The 14,653-nt window shown below is 34.4% G+C and overlaps 1 protein-coding gene across 1 annotated transcript in view; it reads right to left on the bottom strand.

Moving 5' to 3' along the window:
- Positions 1 to 425: 425 nt before the first annotated feature.
- Positions 426 to 14,653, bottom strand: part of LOC143257827 (ileal sodium/bile acid cotransporter-like) — a 20,485-nt gene continuing 6,257 nt past the window's right edge. The window contains exons 2-7 of the mRNA XM_076516856.1: positions 13,597 to 13,700; positions 12,380 to 12,585; positions 7,486 to 7,690; positions 3,357 to 3,617; positions 1,513 to 1,669; positions 426 to 487 (exon numbers count right to left, since the gene is read on the bottom strand). Coding sequence (XP_076372971.1) covers positions 426 to 487; positions 1,513 to 1,669; positions 3,357 to 3,617; positions 7,486 to 7,690; positions 12,380 to 12,585; positions 13,597 to 13,700 — 995 coding nt within the window. The remainder of the gene's footprint in view (positions 488 to 1,512; positions 1,670 to 3,356; positions 3,618 to 7,485; positions 7,691 to 12,379; positions 12,586 to 13,596; positions 13,701 to 14,653) is intronic.

Below are 14,653 nucleotides of genomic sequence, written 5' to 3'. Positions count from 1 at the left end.
CAGCCATGTTTGCGTTTAACACGAGAGCATTGTTTAAGAACGCCTAATTTCAAAGCATATATCGCTATTATACTTCCTAAATTCAAAAACTATATATTTTGCTTTTAATAAATCCTAGATAATTATATTGTAATGATAAGAGGGAGTGACAGTTTTAATAACATTCCTAAAATTCCTTAGAGTTGAATCGTGTGAAAAATGTTTAGATTTATTGAACTTGGAACTTTGAATATATTCTATAAATTCTTCCTGTTGCTTAATGCTAATTAATTTTAAGAAGTTCTATTCTCATGTTTTTTTCGTCCTATTAGTTGATCGTCCCGCTTTATGTTCAATTTTTATTTTTATTTTCACACAACATATATATAACAATTGCAACTAAAGTTGTTTGAATAATTAACAACGGATGGTGGTTACTTTTGTTCCTAAAGCATTTTTGATTCAACATTACAGTCTTCAATGTTGTTTTCCGTCTTTTCTGTAGCTTCTGAAAAAAAAAAGGAGATAAAAAGATCTTAGTCGTGTAACATCGGAAACTTATCTCAGAGTTTTAAGCGTGCTTTCTCAATGGCTCAGCGGCAAGCTTGAAGATTTATAACGCTAAAAATTGTGATTCGATCCAGGGATGGGAACAGCAGAGATTGTGCAGCTTTTTCCCTGAAACTAACAAATTTTCCTATAACCCATACTTAACAATACCTTTATTGATGAAACCGTGATTGTAGTTAAACGAACAGTTGTCTTGTTTTCCATCAGTTCTGTAAACGAGCTAGGAGTAAAAGGAAAATGTAAACATCTTACTTAATTCTAACTAACAATAGTTTCAACCTAATGAGGCCCAGCAGGGCCAAGTGTGTTAAGGCGTTCGACTCATAATCCGAAGGTCGCGGATTCGAATCCCGGTCGCATCAAACATGCTCGCCCTTTCAGCCGTGGGGGCGTTATAATGTGACGGACAATCCCACTATTCATTAATAGCCCAAAAGTTGGCGGTGAGTGGTGAAGACTAGCTCCCTTCTCTCTAGTCTTACACTGCTAAATTAGGGACGGCTAGCGCAGATAGCCCTCGAGTAGCTTTACGCAAAATTCAAAAAACAAACAATTCAACCTAATGTTTTTTTTCAGAAACATTTCTATAAATGAATAAAAACTGTTCTTTCGTTCCTAATTCCAACTGGAACACAACAAACAAAGTGTGGCACAAAGAGACAAAATACACACGTTAATACAAACCAATTTAACTTCCAACAACCTGGTGTGTAAATCAGTCAAATATTTTTGTACATCGACTGTTAGTTTTATTTACTTAAAAATCAAACCCGCACTGGGCAATCTGGTGAATACACCGCGAGGATTCGAACCACGGAATTTAGCATTGTAAGTCCGTAAATATATCGCTGTCCCTTTCGAAAACAATTAAATACAACATAACAACCTGTAATAATTTATGAAAAACAGAACATTTCCTATTCCATTCTATTCTCATGATTATAATTCTTAGTGTACGCTCACCTAAATTCAATGTTTCTTCTAATGCTTCATCAGTAACATTTTTAGACTTCCGACGGGAGAATCGCTTATATATCTGAAAGAATACAGCCATGAGGATACCAACGCACATCATGGAAAATCCGTATAATGCAGGGAAGAGAAGAATGTATCTTTGTAACTGTAAAAATTCAAATATGTGCTAATTAAATATAAGTTACAAGTAATAATTCCATCAATGAAACAGTTTGTTCGTATTTTTCTAATAGAACTATGGAAATATCCATTTTAATTTCTCTTATTTTATTCATTTTATTGAACATAAGTTATTTTTGTAAACATGTTAAAAATTACAAAATAATGGATAATTTAAAACCTGGTGCTTAGTCATGTCATCAAACGTTACATGAACTTTAGGTCCTTTTCACTAAAGAAGCACTAAATAAATAGCGAGAAAATGAGTTCATGAGGCTCATGAAATTATATTCAGTCATGTCATTACGATAATATCTCCCTAATATTAGAGCTGACATAATCAGGTGGTTAAGGCACTCGACTCATAATCCGCGAGTTGCAGGTTCGGATCCCCTGTTACACCAAACATGGTCGCACTTTCAGTGGTAGGAGCATTATAATGTGACGGACAAGCCCACTATTCATTAGTGAAACAGTAATTCAGAATTAGCGGTGAATGATGATGACTAGTTGTCTTCCCTGTTCTCTTACACTGTGAAATTAGTGACGGCTAGCGCTGATTGTCTTCGTGTAGCTTTGCACGAAATTCGAAACAAACCAAACCTATTTCTTCAGAGTCATTTACCGGCAGCAAATGTTGTGCATGGTCCACATCTTGGGTGCTCCCTCACTGTTGCCGGGATTTTGCTGTTACAACTCCATTACAATGATTTACTGTTCCGAACTTAGCATTGTTCCTTTTACATTCACTGGCAGAAATTGTTCATTTCATTTTGTGCTTATAGCTAAAATATATCTATCCTTGTTTAACTGATATGTAAAAATGTGATTCTGCTATTCCAGAAACCAGTGGATGTTACATGATGACTTTATTATGATTCGTGTTGTTGTCTTACTTTATAATACCGAAACGACATTGATTTACCGAATTCATTGAAATAAAATAGCAAACAGCTTGTAACGGAAAACTTGCCACATTTGGAAAACGGAAAGAATATATACTAGTTAAACGAATTTCTTTTGCTTTCTATAATAAACGGCACATGTCTGTCTTAATCTTTTTTAAAAAAAACTTTTCACGTACGTAGCGAAGCCACAAGAAATATTTCAAAGGATAGTTGGTAAAAATAAATAAATAAACCATTTAAACAGAAATGCTCACGAAAGATATCAGATATGATAATTAAAATTACATTTCTGTATGGAAGCAAAGCAAATTGGTTTTATTTTCAAATTTCAGTAAAATATATTAATATTTTAGTGTTTTAGTGTTAAATATACTTATTCGCTTGTTTCAGTTATATTAACAAACTGTTGAAGTGTTACTGTTTAATGTCACTCCCGGTATAAAATATAAAACTTAATTTACTGTAACAGAAGAGCGTGGTAGAGAAATAGAAAAAGCAAGATGAAACCACATCTCGGAGCAAAAATTTCTTCAATAACATAAAATTACAGAAGGTTAAGTATTCGCATATTTCGCTGAAAATCTGCAAAAGACACAGAATAAAAATATTTCAAGGAATGTACAATCTTTAATAAAAACGGATTCATTCCAATATAAAAACAATGATAAAAAATGGATAAAACGAGATATGGTTAGAAAAAACAAGTGTCAACACAAGATTCAATGAATGAACACTTTATATTGATAGTAAAATGTATGATCTTACACTGAAAGGAAACGAAAGAGAAATCACGGTGAGAGCAGTTCCAATATTCTGAAATCCAGCTTCAATTCCAATAGTCCTACAAATATGCCATGGTTGGCGAAAGATCCGACCAAAGACGGCCCCAAGAAATATTCCTCCGCTTGGCATGAGTATTTCAGCTATATACAGTGTGGTAGGAACGTCATCAAAGATGTCGGGGAAAATAAAGACTTCCATTATATGAACGATAAGAATGATACCAAATCCACTGTAACTTCCTAGCTAGAAGAATAATAAATAAAAGATGTTTTAGGAAAATACTTTATAGTTCTTGCCCTCTTAAGTTATTTTAAAGGCATTCTAATGCTTTACAAAATTTACACCCAACAGTAAACTAAGATATCGGGATATAAATTTATATTCATGAGTAATCCATAAAAGGAAACGTGGTCATACTTAAATAAACGTTTTAGTCTGTAGTCACAGGTTAATGTGCATAAATATATTTGACATTTTTTTAACTTTAAAACAGGGTTTACTGCGTGATAACGTTTTTAAAAAATGACTACCTTTTGCACAAAAACAACTTGATTAAATATGCTACAGTAACACTTTTAAAAAAATGTACGAAACAAGAAATAACATCAATAACTTCAGTTGTTTGATTTATATTCAGGTGTATATAGGCTAATGAAATAGTTAATAGTTTTGAGTAACATATTCCAGTGATTTAGTCGATTTCAGTAATAAATACACTTTAAGAGCTATATCGTGTAGAACGTGCATACAATTTGAAAAACAAAGAATTATACGTGCATATTATTACATTATCCCTAATACGTTGTTTGAATGAATGAAAAAATAGTAATTTCCTTATAAATACTATTACTAACGTGTTTTCCTCTTTTCTTTATTTACTGTGACAGCAGGGATGGAGTTAGAATTAACCAACTTTGAGTGACAGGTGAGCATATCTGATATTTCACTATAAAGATCGTATATTAAGTCTTTGACTTCAGTGATACCATACCTAGCCAACCTCAAATCACAGTCGCCAGTAGTTGCAGTAATACTGACTGACCCCCACTCAGTCTTCAAACTGACCGTCGGGTGAATATTGTTTAAAAATTTGGTACCATGTCCACCTGAATTATTTAGCTTCTGTTGTTTTCGTTTCGTTTATTGTTAAGTACGGATATCTTGATTAATTAACATTTTGTACAGTAACAGATACAACAAGTCGACATTTGCTTATTTTTTTCACAGTAACTTGAACATTTTTCAACTCATCATATTTATATTCATTTTCCCTTATTTTTTCACGATGAATTTATAAATGGGATCACATCTGAATTGCGGATAGAATGTTAGCATTTTTAGATATATTTCTTGGACATATTCATAGTATAATTCTTCCGACTTTTTTTCAAAATATTTCTCTTAAACACCAGCATGTGAATTTTGTCTTTTTTGAGGTTATTTTGGTTCTAATATTATCATATAGTGCCTATAAATACATGGACGACCGGAAACGTTTAGTAAAAGTTCATTGATAAACTATTATTACTCTTACAATTAGAATTATTATTACTATTCAGACCATCATCAGAGACATCACTTCCTTTCAAACTATTACTACTACATCGTCAGTGGAACCGACTTTCTTGGAAGTAATTCATCAAAGATTACTTTTCTTGTGGAATCATTGCACTGTTATGTGTCCTTCTCAGTGGATGTTTCTTCTTCCATTTTCATCAGCTTTTATTATCTTTCACAGTGAAATGTTTGAGCAAAGTAGTTTTTCATACTATAAAATTTCATAGTATTATAAAAAGGTGTTTGTTTGCTTAGACCAATATTAAATTACCAAATGAAAATATATATATCCCTCTTTTGGTTTTTCTTCTAATAGGACCATAAGGGACTCAGGAAAAAAAAAAATTGAGAATAACGCATTGAGTGAAAACAGTTCAGCTGAAAGAAGCATCTAAAAATTCACCAGTAATGACAAAAATGCTATGACTGATAATATTTTTACACAACGTGAAAGCCCTTTCCAACATGATTATTATGTTCTAAGTGATAATATATCCACAGAAAGTGAAAGCTCTCATGAACATAATTATTACATTGTAAGTGATAATATTTCCACAGAAACTGATAGCTCTCTTGAGCATAATGATTACGTTCTGAGTGATAATATTTCTACCGAAAGTGATAGCTCTCTTGAACACGGTATAATAGATTATGAAATTTTTAACAATAACAAAAAGTAGTGAAGACTCGTGGCGTCTTATACAAAAACCACCCGATGGTTTAGATTAATTATGAGCTATAAGTGAAGATGCCGGAATATAAGAAACCGTAGAAAGTGACAAGCTGTTATCCAATAGACAGAGCTGAAAAATAGAAAATAAATTCTATTCTCGTGCATGATGTATTATTGAAAACATTTCTGCAGAAAAATATCTAATGTTATTAATATTTTGTAAGGAACTCGGGCATGATTTCAGTGAAAACACATTATTAAGTCCAAATGAAAATTAATGGATGAAAAATGTTCAATGAGCCAAAAACTGTACGTGTTGAAGTACTAAAAGATAGCGATTTCTTAAACTAACTTGTTTGTTTGTTTTTGAATTTCGCACAAAGCTACTCGAGGGCTATCTGTGCTAGCCGTCCCTAATTTAACAGTGTAAGACTAGAGGGAAGGCAGCTAGTCATCACCACCCATCGCCAACTCTTGGGATACTCTTTTACCAACGAATAGTGGGATTGACCGTCACATTATAATGCCCTCACGGCTGGGAGGGCGAGCATGTTTGGTGCGACCGCGATGCAAACCCGCGACCCTCGGATTACGAGTCGAACGCCTTAACACACTTGGCCATGCCAGGCCCCTTAAACTAACTAGTGGACAAACAATTCGACTGATGATACACATGCAATAACACATTCGACGTAACATAATGCAAAACTAATAAGTTATTGGAGTAAGGTAGTAAATAAACCGTGCTCTACCAATAAAACTCATAAAAATAATAAATATACAGATAAAAAACAGCAAATACGACACAAAATAGTAAAACAAAAATCTAAAACTCTCTTATAAAACCCTTTGTATGGATAGTTCTTTTTTATGTATTTTGATTATCATTGTCTATTTAAGGTCTCTTCGCTGACAAAATCAAACGAAATAACAATACCCTGATCTGGTAAAATTCCTATAAATTAAACGAGTCCTATCATCATGAAAGATGTTTATCCACACTAATTAAACCAAAGTATTTTCAGCAGAAGTCCTTTTATCTCAAGTAATATATGACTAAAATTGGTCATATAAAATATCTTTGATTAATCAGACATGAAGCATGTTGAAAGAACTCTAGAAAGGAAATAACACTGGGTAGGACGAATTCCTAGATTGGTTATAATTTATATTATTACTTTATACAAAGCTACATATATATATATATGTATGTATGTATAATATGAGGTCAAGTTATTTTGAAAGTCTTTCATTGATATAAGACAATCATTAAATGTTATTAATGAAGAGATGTGCCGATTATCAGATAATTATTGATCAAAATGTAAATAGCTTGAACCTACAACATTCAGAGAGGACAATATATCAGATAATTTTCTGACCTCAGAGAGTTATATCCTTAGTAAATAAGATTGTGCAGAACCATGTTGTCGTCAATAGGCAGTTCAGAAATTACTTCGTCACCTGAGTTTGCTTAAGAACAAAACTACTGTGAGCTATTTGGGGTCTTTCCATTGTTATAAGAATGTAAGATTATTGCTATCCCATTAGAGCTCCCAGTGCTTCTTAGGAATATGATTGAACTACAGAATATTGTCATTTTTCAACGTGAATAAGCCCACTGGAAGGCGACATATTCCAATATGGTCTAACTCAGAATGTTCCCACGTTAAGTTTAGACAAAAAGTATGTTTGAGGAGTTAAAGTGTTTGCCATCTCATACGATTGAAAGATCAGTCACCATGCCTACCTGGCGATAAAAAATAATTTATTATTTGTCATAACACAACCGTAAAATTCCAGTTCATTACTTATAAGTATCTTAATTTTCACCTTATATTGCTTAAAATAATTAAAATTTGCAAATTGTAAATATCTTACCTTAGTAAATATTTGAGCCACTTTTGGTAACTTTACTTTCAATAACATTCCAAAAGCAAGAGGCAACACGATAATTATCAGAGAGACTGCCATCTTCCAGTAAGGAATTATAACAGTTCCTGTATCAATTCCGTGTGAATAAATCCACAAGTTCAAAGGCATCATTCCTAGAGCAATAATTGTTGACCACGTTGTCATAGCGACACTGAAGTAAAAAATATAAATGATTATTTAGTTAAAGGAGACTTATAAAACAAAATAACACTACAACTTATTGAGGTTTGCTTTAAAGTGTGTCGATGTGCAGCATTAAATATTGCTTTTGTTTGTTTATAAAATAAAGTTACATTATGGGACATATGTACCGTGCCCATTGCATGTATTGAGGACCTCAGTGACATGTCTGTAGACTTACTGTAATAAACACCGGGTTTTAATTATCGTGGTGGAAAAAACACAGTTAGCCCATTGCACTGCTTTGTGCTTAACTACAAACTAACAAAGCGTGAATTAAACCTGAATTTTTCGCACGATAACCCTCAGACTTCCAGGTGAGCCATGGAGGCACACTGCTTTTGTGAAGAAGGAAATAAAGTATTCCTTGTGACCAATACAAATTTAGATTTTCTATTGTTATAAACAAAAAATAAGACGAACAATTACCTTATAAAATATATAGATACTTGTAAGTAATATAAAAAAATTATAGTAAGAAAATGCTCTCTTTTCATTGAATAAAATTTATTACTTGGTATTGCGCTGGTTGTGATTTATTTTACAGAATGCACATTCGGTTCCTCAGTCGTTAATCTGAGGACTTATAACGCTAACAATCAGATTTTGACAGCTGCAATAAACAGAGCACAAACAGCCCATTGTGCAGCTTTGCACTTAACGATAAAATAACACCTATGAAATCTCCAGTACAGTCTATGCACTCAAGAATCTGTCACCCTCTGGTACAGCACTAAGTATGCGGATTTACAATGCTAAAATCGGGGGTTCGATTCCCCTCGGTGGACTCAGCAGATAAATCAATGTGGCTTTTCTATAAGAAAAATACACAAACACACACACACACTCATGAAATATACAAACCATACTTTCCACAATGCAAAGGAAGTTTCTGGTTACCTTCCTTCTCACAAACCTATTTACCTAACTACATCCAGAAAGAAACATAAAAAATGCAAACGTCAAGCAATGCACATAATGTAAGGTAGCAGTTCGCTCACAAATGTAAATCTCGACAAACATAAGAATTAAAGACTCAGTAAACTTATTTAATATCCTACTGTTGACCAAAATGTCCAGAAACAATATATTCAACTCTACTAAACTCAAAGAAGCACTATTACGTCATGGTTACACCCTGAAATAAAGCTGAAACAGTTCAAACTTTCCTCGTAACTAGTTCAAAATTCGCTGTAAGGTCTTTTCCTCAGTCTGCATAAAATTTCGCAAGAAAATCGTTATAAGTTCTTTTAACGTTATAATTGCAGTACTTTTTCCCTCAAACAAAAACTGTCCTCATTGTGTTTATAACGACCATAGAACACATGTGTACCTATCAAATGAATTTAATTTAGCAATTAATATCGTTTGGTTTGTTTCGAATTTCGCGAGAGAAGGCAGCTAGTTATCATCATCCAAAGCCTACTCTTTTGCCAATGAATTGTGGGATTGAACGTCACATTATAACACACTCACGGCTGAAAGGGCGAGTATGTGTGACTTTGGTGTGACGGGGGATTCAAACTGGCGATCCTCGGATTACGAGTCAAGTGCCTTAACCACTTGGACATGTCGGGCCAGTTAGTGTTGTCAGTAAAAGGTGGCCACTTAGCGACTTTGTAAGAGTATAACTGAAATATTCGGAAAATGAAGACCACTGATAATTTCTCGGCTAGAGAAACGATTAGAATCCCTGGAATTTCACGTAAAGCTACACGAGGACCATCTGCGACACCGTCCCTAACTTAAGACGGCCTGGCATGGCCAAGCGCGTAAGGCGTGCGACTCGTAATCCGAGGGTCGCGGGTTCGCGCCCGCGTCGCGCTAAACATGCTCGCCCTCCCAACCGTGGGGGTGTTATAATGTAACGGTCAATCCCACTATTCGTTGGTAAAAGAGTAGCCCAAGAGTTGGCGATGGGTGGTAATGACTAGCTGCCTTCCCTCTAGTCTTACACTGCTAAATTAGGGACGGCTAGCACAGATAGCCCTCGAGTAGCTTTGTGCGAAATTCCAAAAAAAAAAAAAAAAACAACCCTAACTTAAGAGTGAACATTTTTGGAAAGGCAGTTAGTCATCACTATCCATCACCAACTAATTGGTGAAGTGGCCGTCACGTTATAGCGCTCCCACAAATAATAGGGTAAGCGCATTGAGTAAAACAGTGATTCGAACTCGCGCTCCTTCTATTGCGGATCGAACGTCCTAACCATCTGGCTACGGAAACTATTTGAGATAAGGTACTTGCAGATGTAATCTAAGAGAGACGAACTAGCCTTCATGGTGTTGGAATAAACTTGTAGGTTCAAGAAAACCTGAAAAAATCGAAACAAAACCTTATGACCTGAGAGCTTTCGAAAGGTGGACCTTTCTTCTTCAGTAGCAAAAAAGAGAGAAAAGCAAGACGACATCCATGGAGACAGAAAGCAATCCTTTATAAAACGATATTTAAAAAATTAATAAACTGTCATAGTATAAACACAAACATGCACTTTAACTGATATACATACACAAGTTAATGTTGTGTTAATTTTAACATATCTTTACCTCGGATGGTTTTTCTATAAATTTTGCACCTCTGGATCAAAAGGAGAAACTAGGACATACATATAAATAAAAGTATATCACACGAGAAACATACACACTGAAACAGCAAGAGCTGCAATGATAAGGAAAGGATGACAATGCTGAAGGTGTTTGGATAATCCTTCGTTTGCGGCTTGTGTAAATCTGCCTACAACACCATGTGCAAAAATTCGTGAATTTTTGTGGCTGGCCATTCAAAATGTTGCGCACAAAATGTTTGCATCATATGATGTCGATCATAGTCGTCTGCGCCAATATTGAATGATGTCAACCTCAGTTGAAGGGTTAAAAAAGTAAGTTATCAGAGGAAACTTTTAATAATTACTAAAGTTTACAAGAATCACGGAAAGCTGAAACTATGTAATCTCAAAAACTTAAATTGTTGAAGGAAGTTTTGCTAGTTTCTAAGGTTTACAGGTAAACAAAACTAACAGAATAAGAAAGCACCCATATAATTACCACGTACGTATTCAATGAAGTAAATCCCACGCTGCGACAACGACAAGTCGTCGTATTTACATTACTATAATCAGAAGCTCAATTCCCCTCAGTGGACACGTCAAGTAATTCAATTTGGTTTTGCTATAAGAAAACACGCACGCACGCACGCACGCACACACACACACTGTATGGAACATACGGATGTTGCATCAGTGATGTCGAGAAAACTCACTTGTAGAGAAAAATATATATGTAAATACGGCTCGCTTGGGTTGAGAAAATATTTTACGTAGAAGAGCAAACGTTTCGACCTTCTTCGGTCATCGTCAGGTTCACTTTGTTCGCTCCTCTACGTAAAATATTTTTTTCAACCAAAACAAGCCGTTTTTACATATGTATTTGGATGTTACATCACTTCTATCATCAAATATCGTGATATTATAATAATTGAAAGACATGGAGAATTCCTATATATTAATATTAAAAAAAAACATGTTAACTCTGATGTTTGTGTTATTTCAGACTTTTTAACTGGTTAGAAGAAAACTGGCTTTATACAATGAGCATTAAATACGTTACCAATAAAATGGACATAATACGGGTTGTAGGGGACAATAAATTATTTTTTCTGTAAAACTTTTTCAAGCCCCATGCTAGTACAGCGGTATGTCTCCGGATTTACAAATTTAAATCAGGCGTTCGATTCCCCTCGGTGGGCTGAGTAGATAGCCCTTTGTAGCTTTGCTATAAGAAAAAACACGCACACACACTTTTCTCAAACTTTACCACAAGCTAATTGAATGATTACTACCAACAGATTAAATAAAAAGTCTATCGGGTTAGATTATTGAGACCAAGTTTTACCTTCAAAATTCCCCCAGTGACACAGCAGCATGTCTCCGGATTCATACTGATAAAACCCTGATTTCAATACATGTGGTGAAGATTACGCAGAAAACCCACTACGTAGCTTTGTGCTTAATTTCAAACAAATCAAGATATAAATTATGTGTAAACAAATAAAATACGTACATTAAAGTTTTGATTTCAGGAGTAATAAGGCAAGTAACCGAGATAAAAAACTAAATAGGTCGACAACATAACGAAATATAAACCTAATTTGGCTCATTAATCACATAAATTTGTTTTTTATTTTCTGAAATTAAATAGTGAATGTGGGTATATAGTGACATTCTCAGATTGCGTGTTTAATATATATTATTTACTTGTCACCGTTACTTCATTTCAAACTGATATGCACGCATTATTTTTCTTTCAGTTAAATCTAACTCTGCCATTATCTTTTGAGTAACAGTTGGATACTTTAGGTGAATGAAGTTCAAATAAAGTTTAAATACATTTGAAAAATATTCTTGCAGTTTATGCTAAATCTTTAATGGTATAATAAAGCAAGATATTTCTTATTTTGTTATTCACCTTATTACGATGGCACAAATATCAAGCGCAAAAAATTATAAAACAGTAACACGAAAAGTTAGATAACCTTGCTTTCACGATTCCTTACTTTCAATATACGTTTTAAGTAAACAGCATATTACGTGTAAATGTTTGAACCCGCAAACATGCTATATAGTTACCTTAAAGAAAACAAATGACACTAAAACTAAACCAACCTTAAAGAAACATCTCCTCCACAGAAATAGGTAATCATGTTAGATGTACTTCCTCCAGGACAACATGATAAAATCATTATTCCTGTTGCGTATAAAGCACCCATTCCACAGATCTTAACAAAAGAAAATGCCAGAAGAGGAATAAGAAAAAACTGACTGGCCAAACCTATAACCAAACCTATAGGTTTCTTCAGGTGACTCCAAATCTGCAAAAAGAAAAATCATATCGTGCATTAAAATCTATTTTCAGTTATAAAACCTGCATCTATACACTGTACCGTTTTTTACAGCTCTGTACTCTTACATATATTCAAGAATCACAGCTTTGTTGTGGGTAACCACTAATATGAGAGCTTAAGAAGAAAGAATGGTATTTCTCTCATGAAGCCCAATGTTATACGCTTGACAAAACAGGCATTCTCTGAAAATGGTAGAATAGAGGAGCAGCAAAACAAAACCGCTTTACTGAAAGATTTGTTTGTTTTTTAAATTTCACTCAAAGCTACTCCAGGGCTATCTGCGCTAGCTGTCCCTAATTTTGCAGTGTAAGACCAGAGGGAAGGAAGCTACTCATCTCCACCCACGGTCAACTATTGGGCTACTCTTTTATCAACGAATAGTGAGATTGAGCGTTACATTATAACTCCCCCACGGCTAAATGGCGATCATGTTTGGTGCTACGGGATTCGAATCCGCGAGATTACGAGACGAACGCCTTAATCCACCTGGACATACCGGGCCTTACTGAAAGAATCCAACTGTTAATGTATCTTTCTAATGTCACTCATATCTTTTAGTAACCTATACTATTTATTTATTCATTTTCCATAGCTAATTACTAATAAACTAATCAGCTGGCTCCTTTTTTAAATACTTTTAACTTTAAATCTATTTCAATCAACTGAATCATTAAACCTTAAAGGCCCAATTTTGATATAATCTCCTTCTTCATATCAGTCCTAACTTCTATAGCCTGCAAGATAGTTTTAGAACCTTATATCCAAGACCCTAACCAATTAATACACATCCACAGCATCCAATTAGCAACCCTTAGAGAATTCACTACCGCAAAAAACTAACTTTATGTTCAATGACCAAAACTACCTACAAATAAGTGGCCGAAGAACGGCCAATCTCGTGTCAGCAATTCTAGCCAACATTTTTATATACACATTAAATGTCAAGCAATCTATTCAACCTTACACCCACTACTATACTGGTAATGATGTGCTGACAATACAATTGCTGGTTTCACATCCACAGAACACACACTCAGTTTTTTCAACCACGTTAACTTTACACACCCCAAAATTACATTCACCTGTGAACAGGAAAAAGCTAACCAAATAGAATTTCTCAACCTCAATATCACAAGAACCGGTATACAATGGAAATTAGAAACCCACAGAAAAATCACTCATACTGGACAATACATTCTCTGGAACTCAGGGCATGAAACAAACAAAAAATGAATATATTAAGAAACCAAAGAAACACAATCGTAAATCTATGTTCACCTGATAAAATTAATGAGTAAATCAACAAAATAAATCAACACTTCATGAACATCAACAAATTTCCTCCTAAAACCGTGAAAAAATTATATGCACACACCAAGAACGGTAACAAACAAACAACAATAAATTCCAAGATACAACAAACTACAAAACCTAACACTGCTGCATATGTTTCTGACATCAGCGAAGAAAATAACTAACACTTGGAAAACTTATAAGAAGACCCGGCATAGCCAGATGGTTAAGGAACTCAATTTTTAAACTGAGGGTCGCGCGTTAAATTCCCCGTCGCACCAAACATGTTCGCCATTTCAGCTATGTGGGCGTTATAATGTGACAGTCAATCCTACTATTCGTTGGTAAAAGAGTTGCCCAAGAATTGGCGGTAGGTGGTGATAACTAGCTGCTTTTCCTCTAGTCTTACACTGCTAAATTAAGGACGGCAAACGCAGATAGCCCTCATGTAGCTTTGCGCGAAATGCAAAACAAACCAAAACTTATAAGAAAACACAAATTTCCAGTAAACTCCAGTTTTTTTTTAAACTAGGTAAAAAACTAAAGTAATCCATACTATGTAAAAACTACACTGACAAACACAATACCAACATTACTCATAAAATACAATGTAATAACTGCCACGACTTTGATATTGGAGAAACGAGCAAATTTTGTTCCTGGATAGTATGTGTTATTCCTTAATTGCTTATGTTGTCAAAGTATACACCAGACAAATAAAATGTTTATAACGCTCAAAACT

Source organism: Tachypleus tridentatus, chromosome 7 (assembly GCF_004210375.1).
Source record: "Tachypleus tridentatus isolate NWPU-2018 chromosome 7, ASM421037v1, whole genome shotgun sequence".
Classification (NCBI taxonomy): Eukaryota; Metazoa; Arthropoda; class Merostomata; order Xiphosura; family Limulidae; genus Tachypleus; species Tachypleus tridentatus.
The sequence above is the reverse complement of the archived record's forward strand: the minus strand, read 5'-3'. Positions and strand labels throughout refer to the sequence as shown.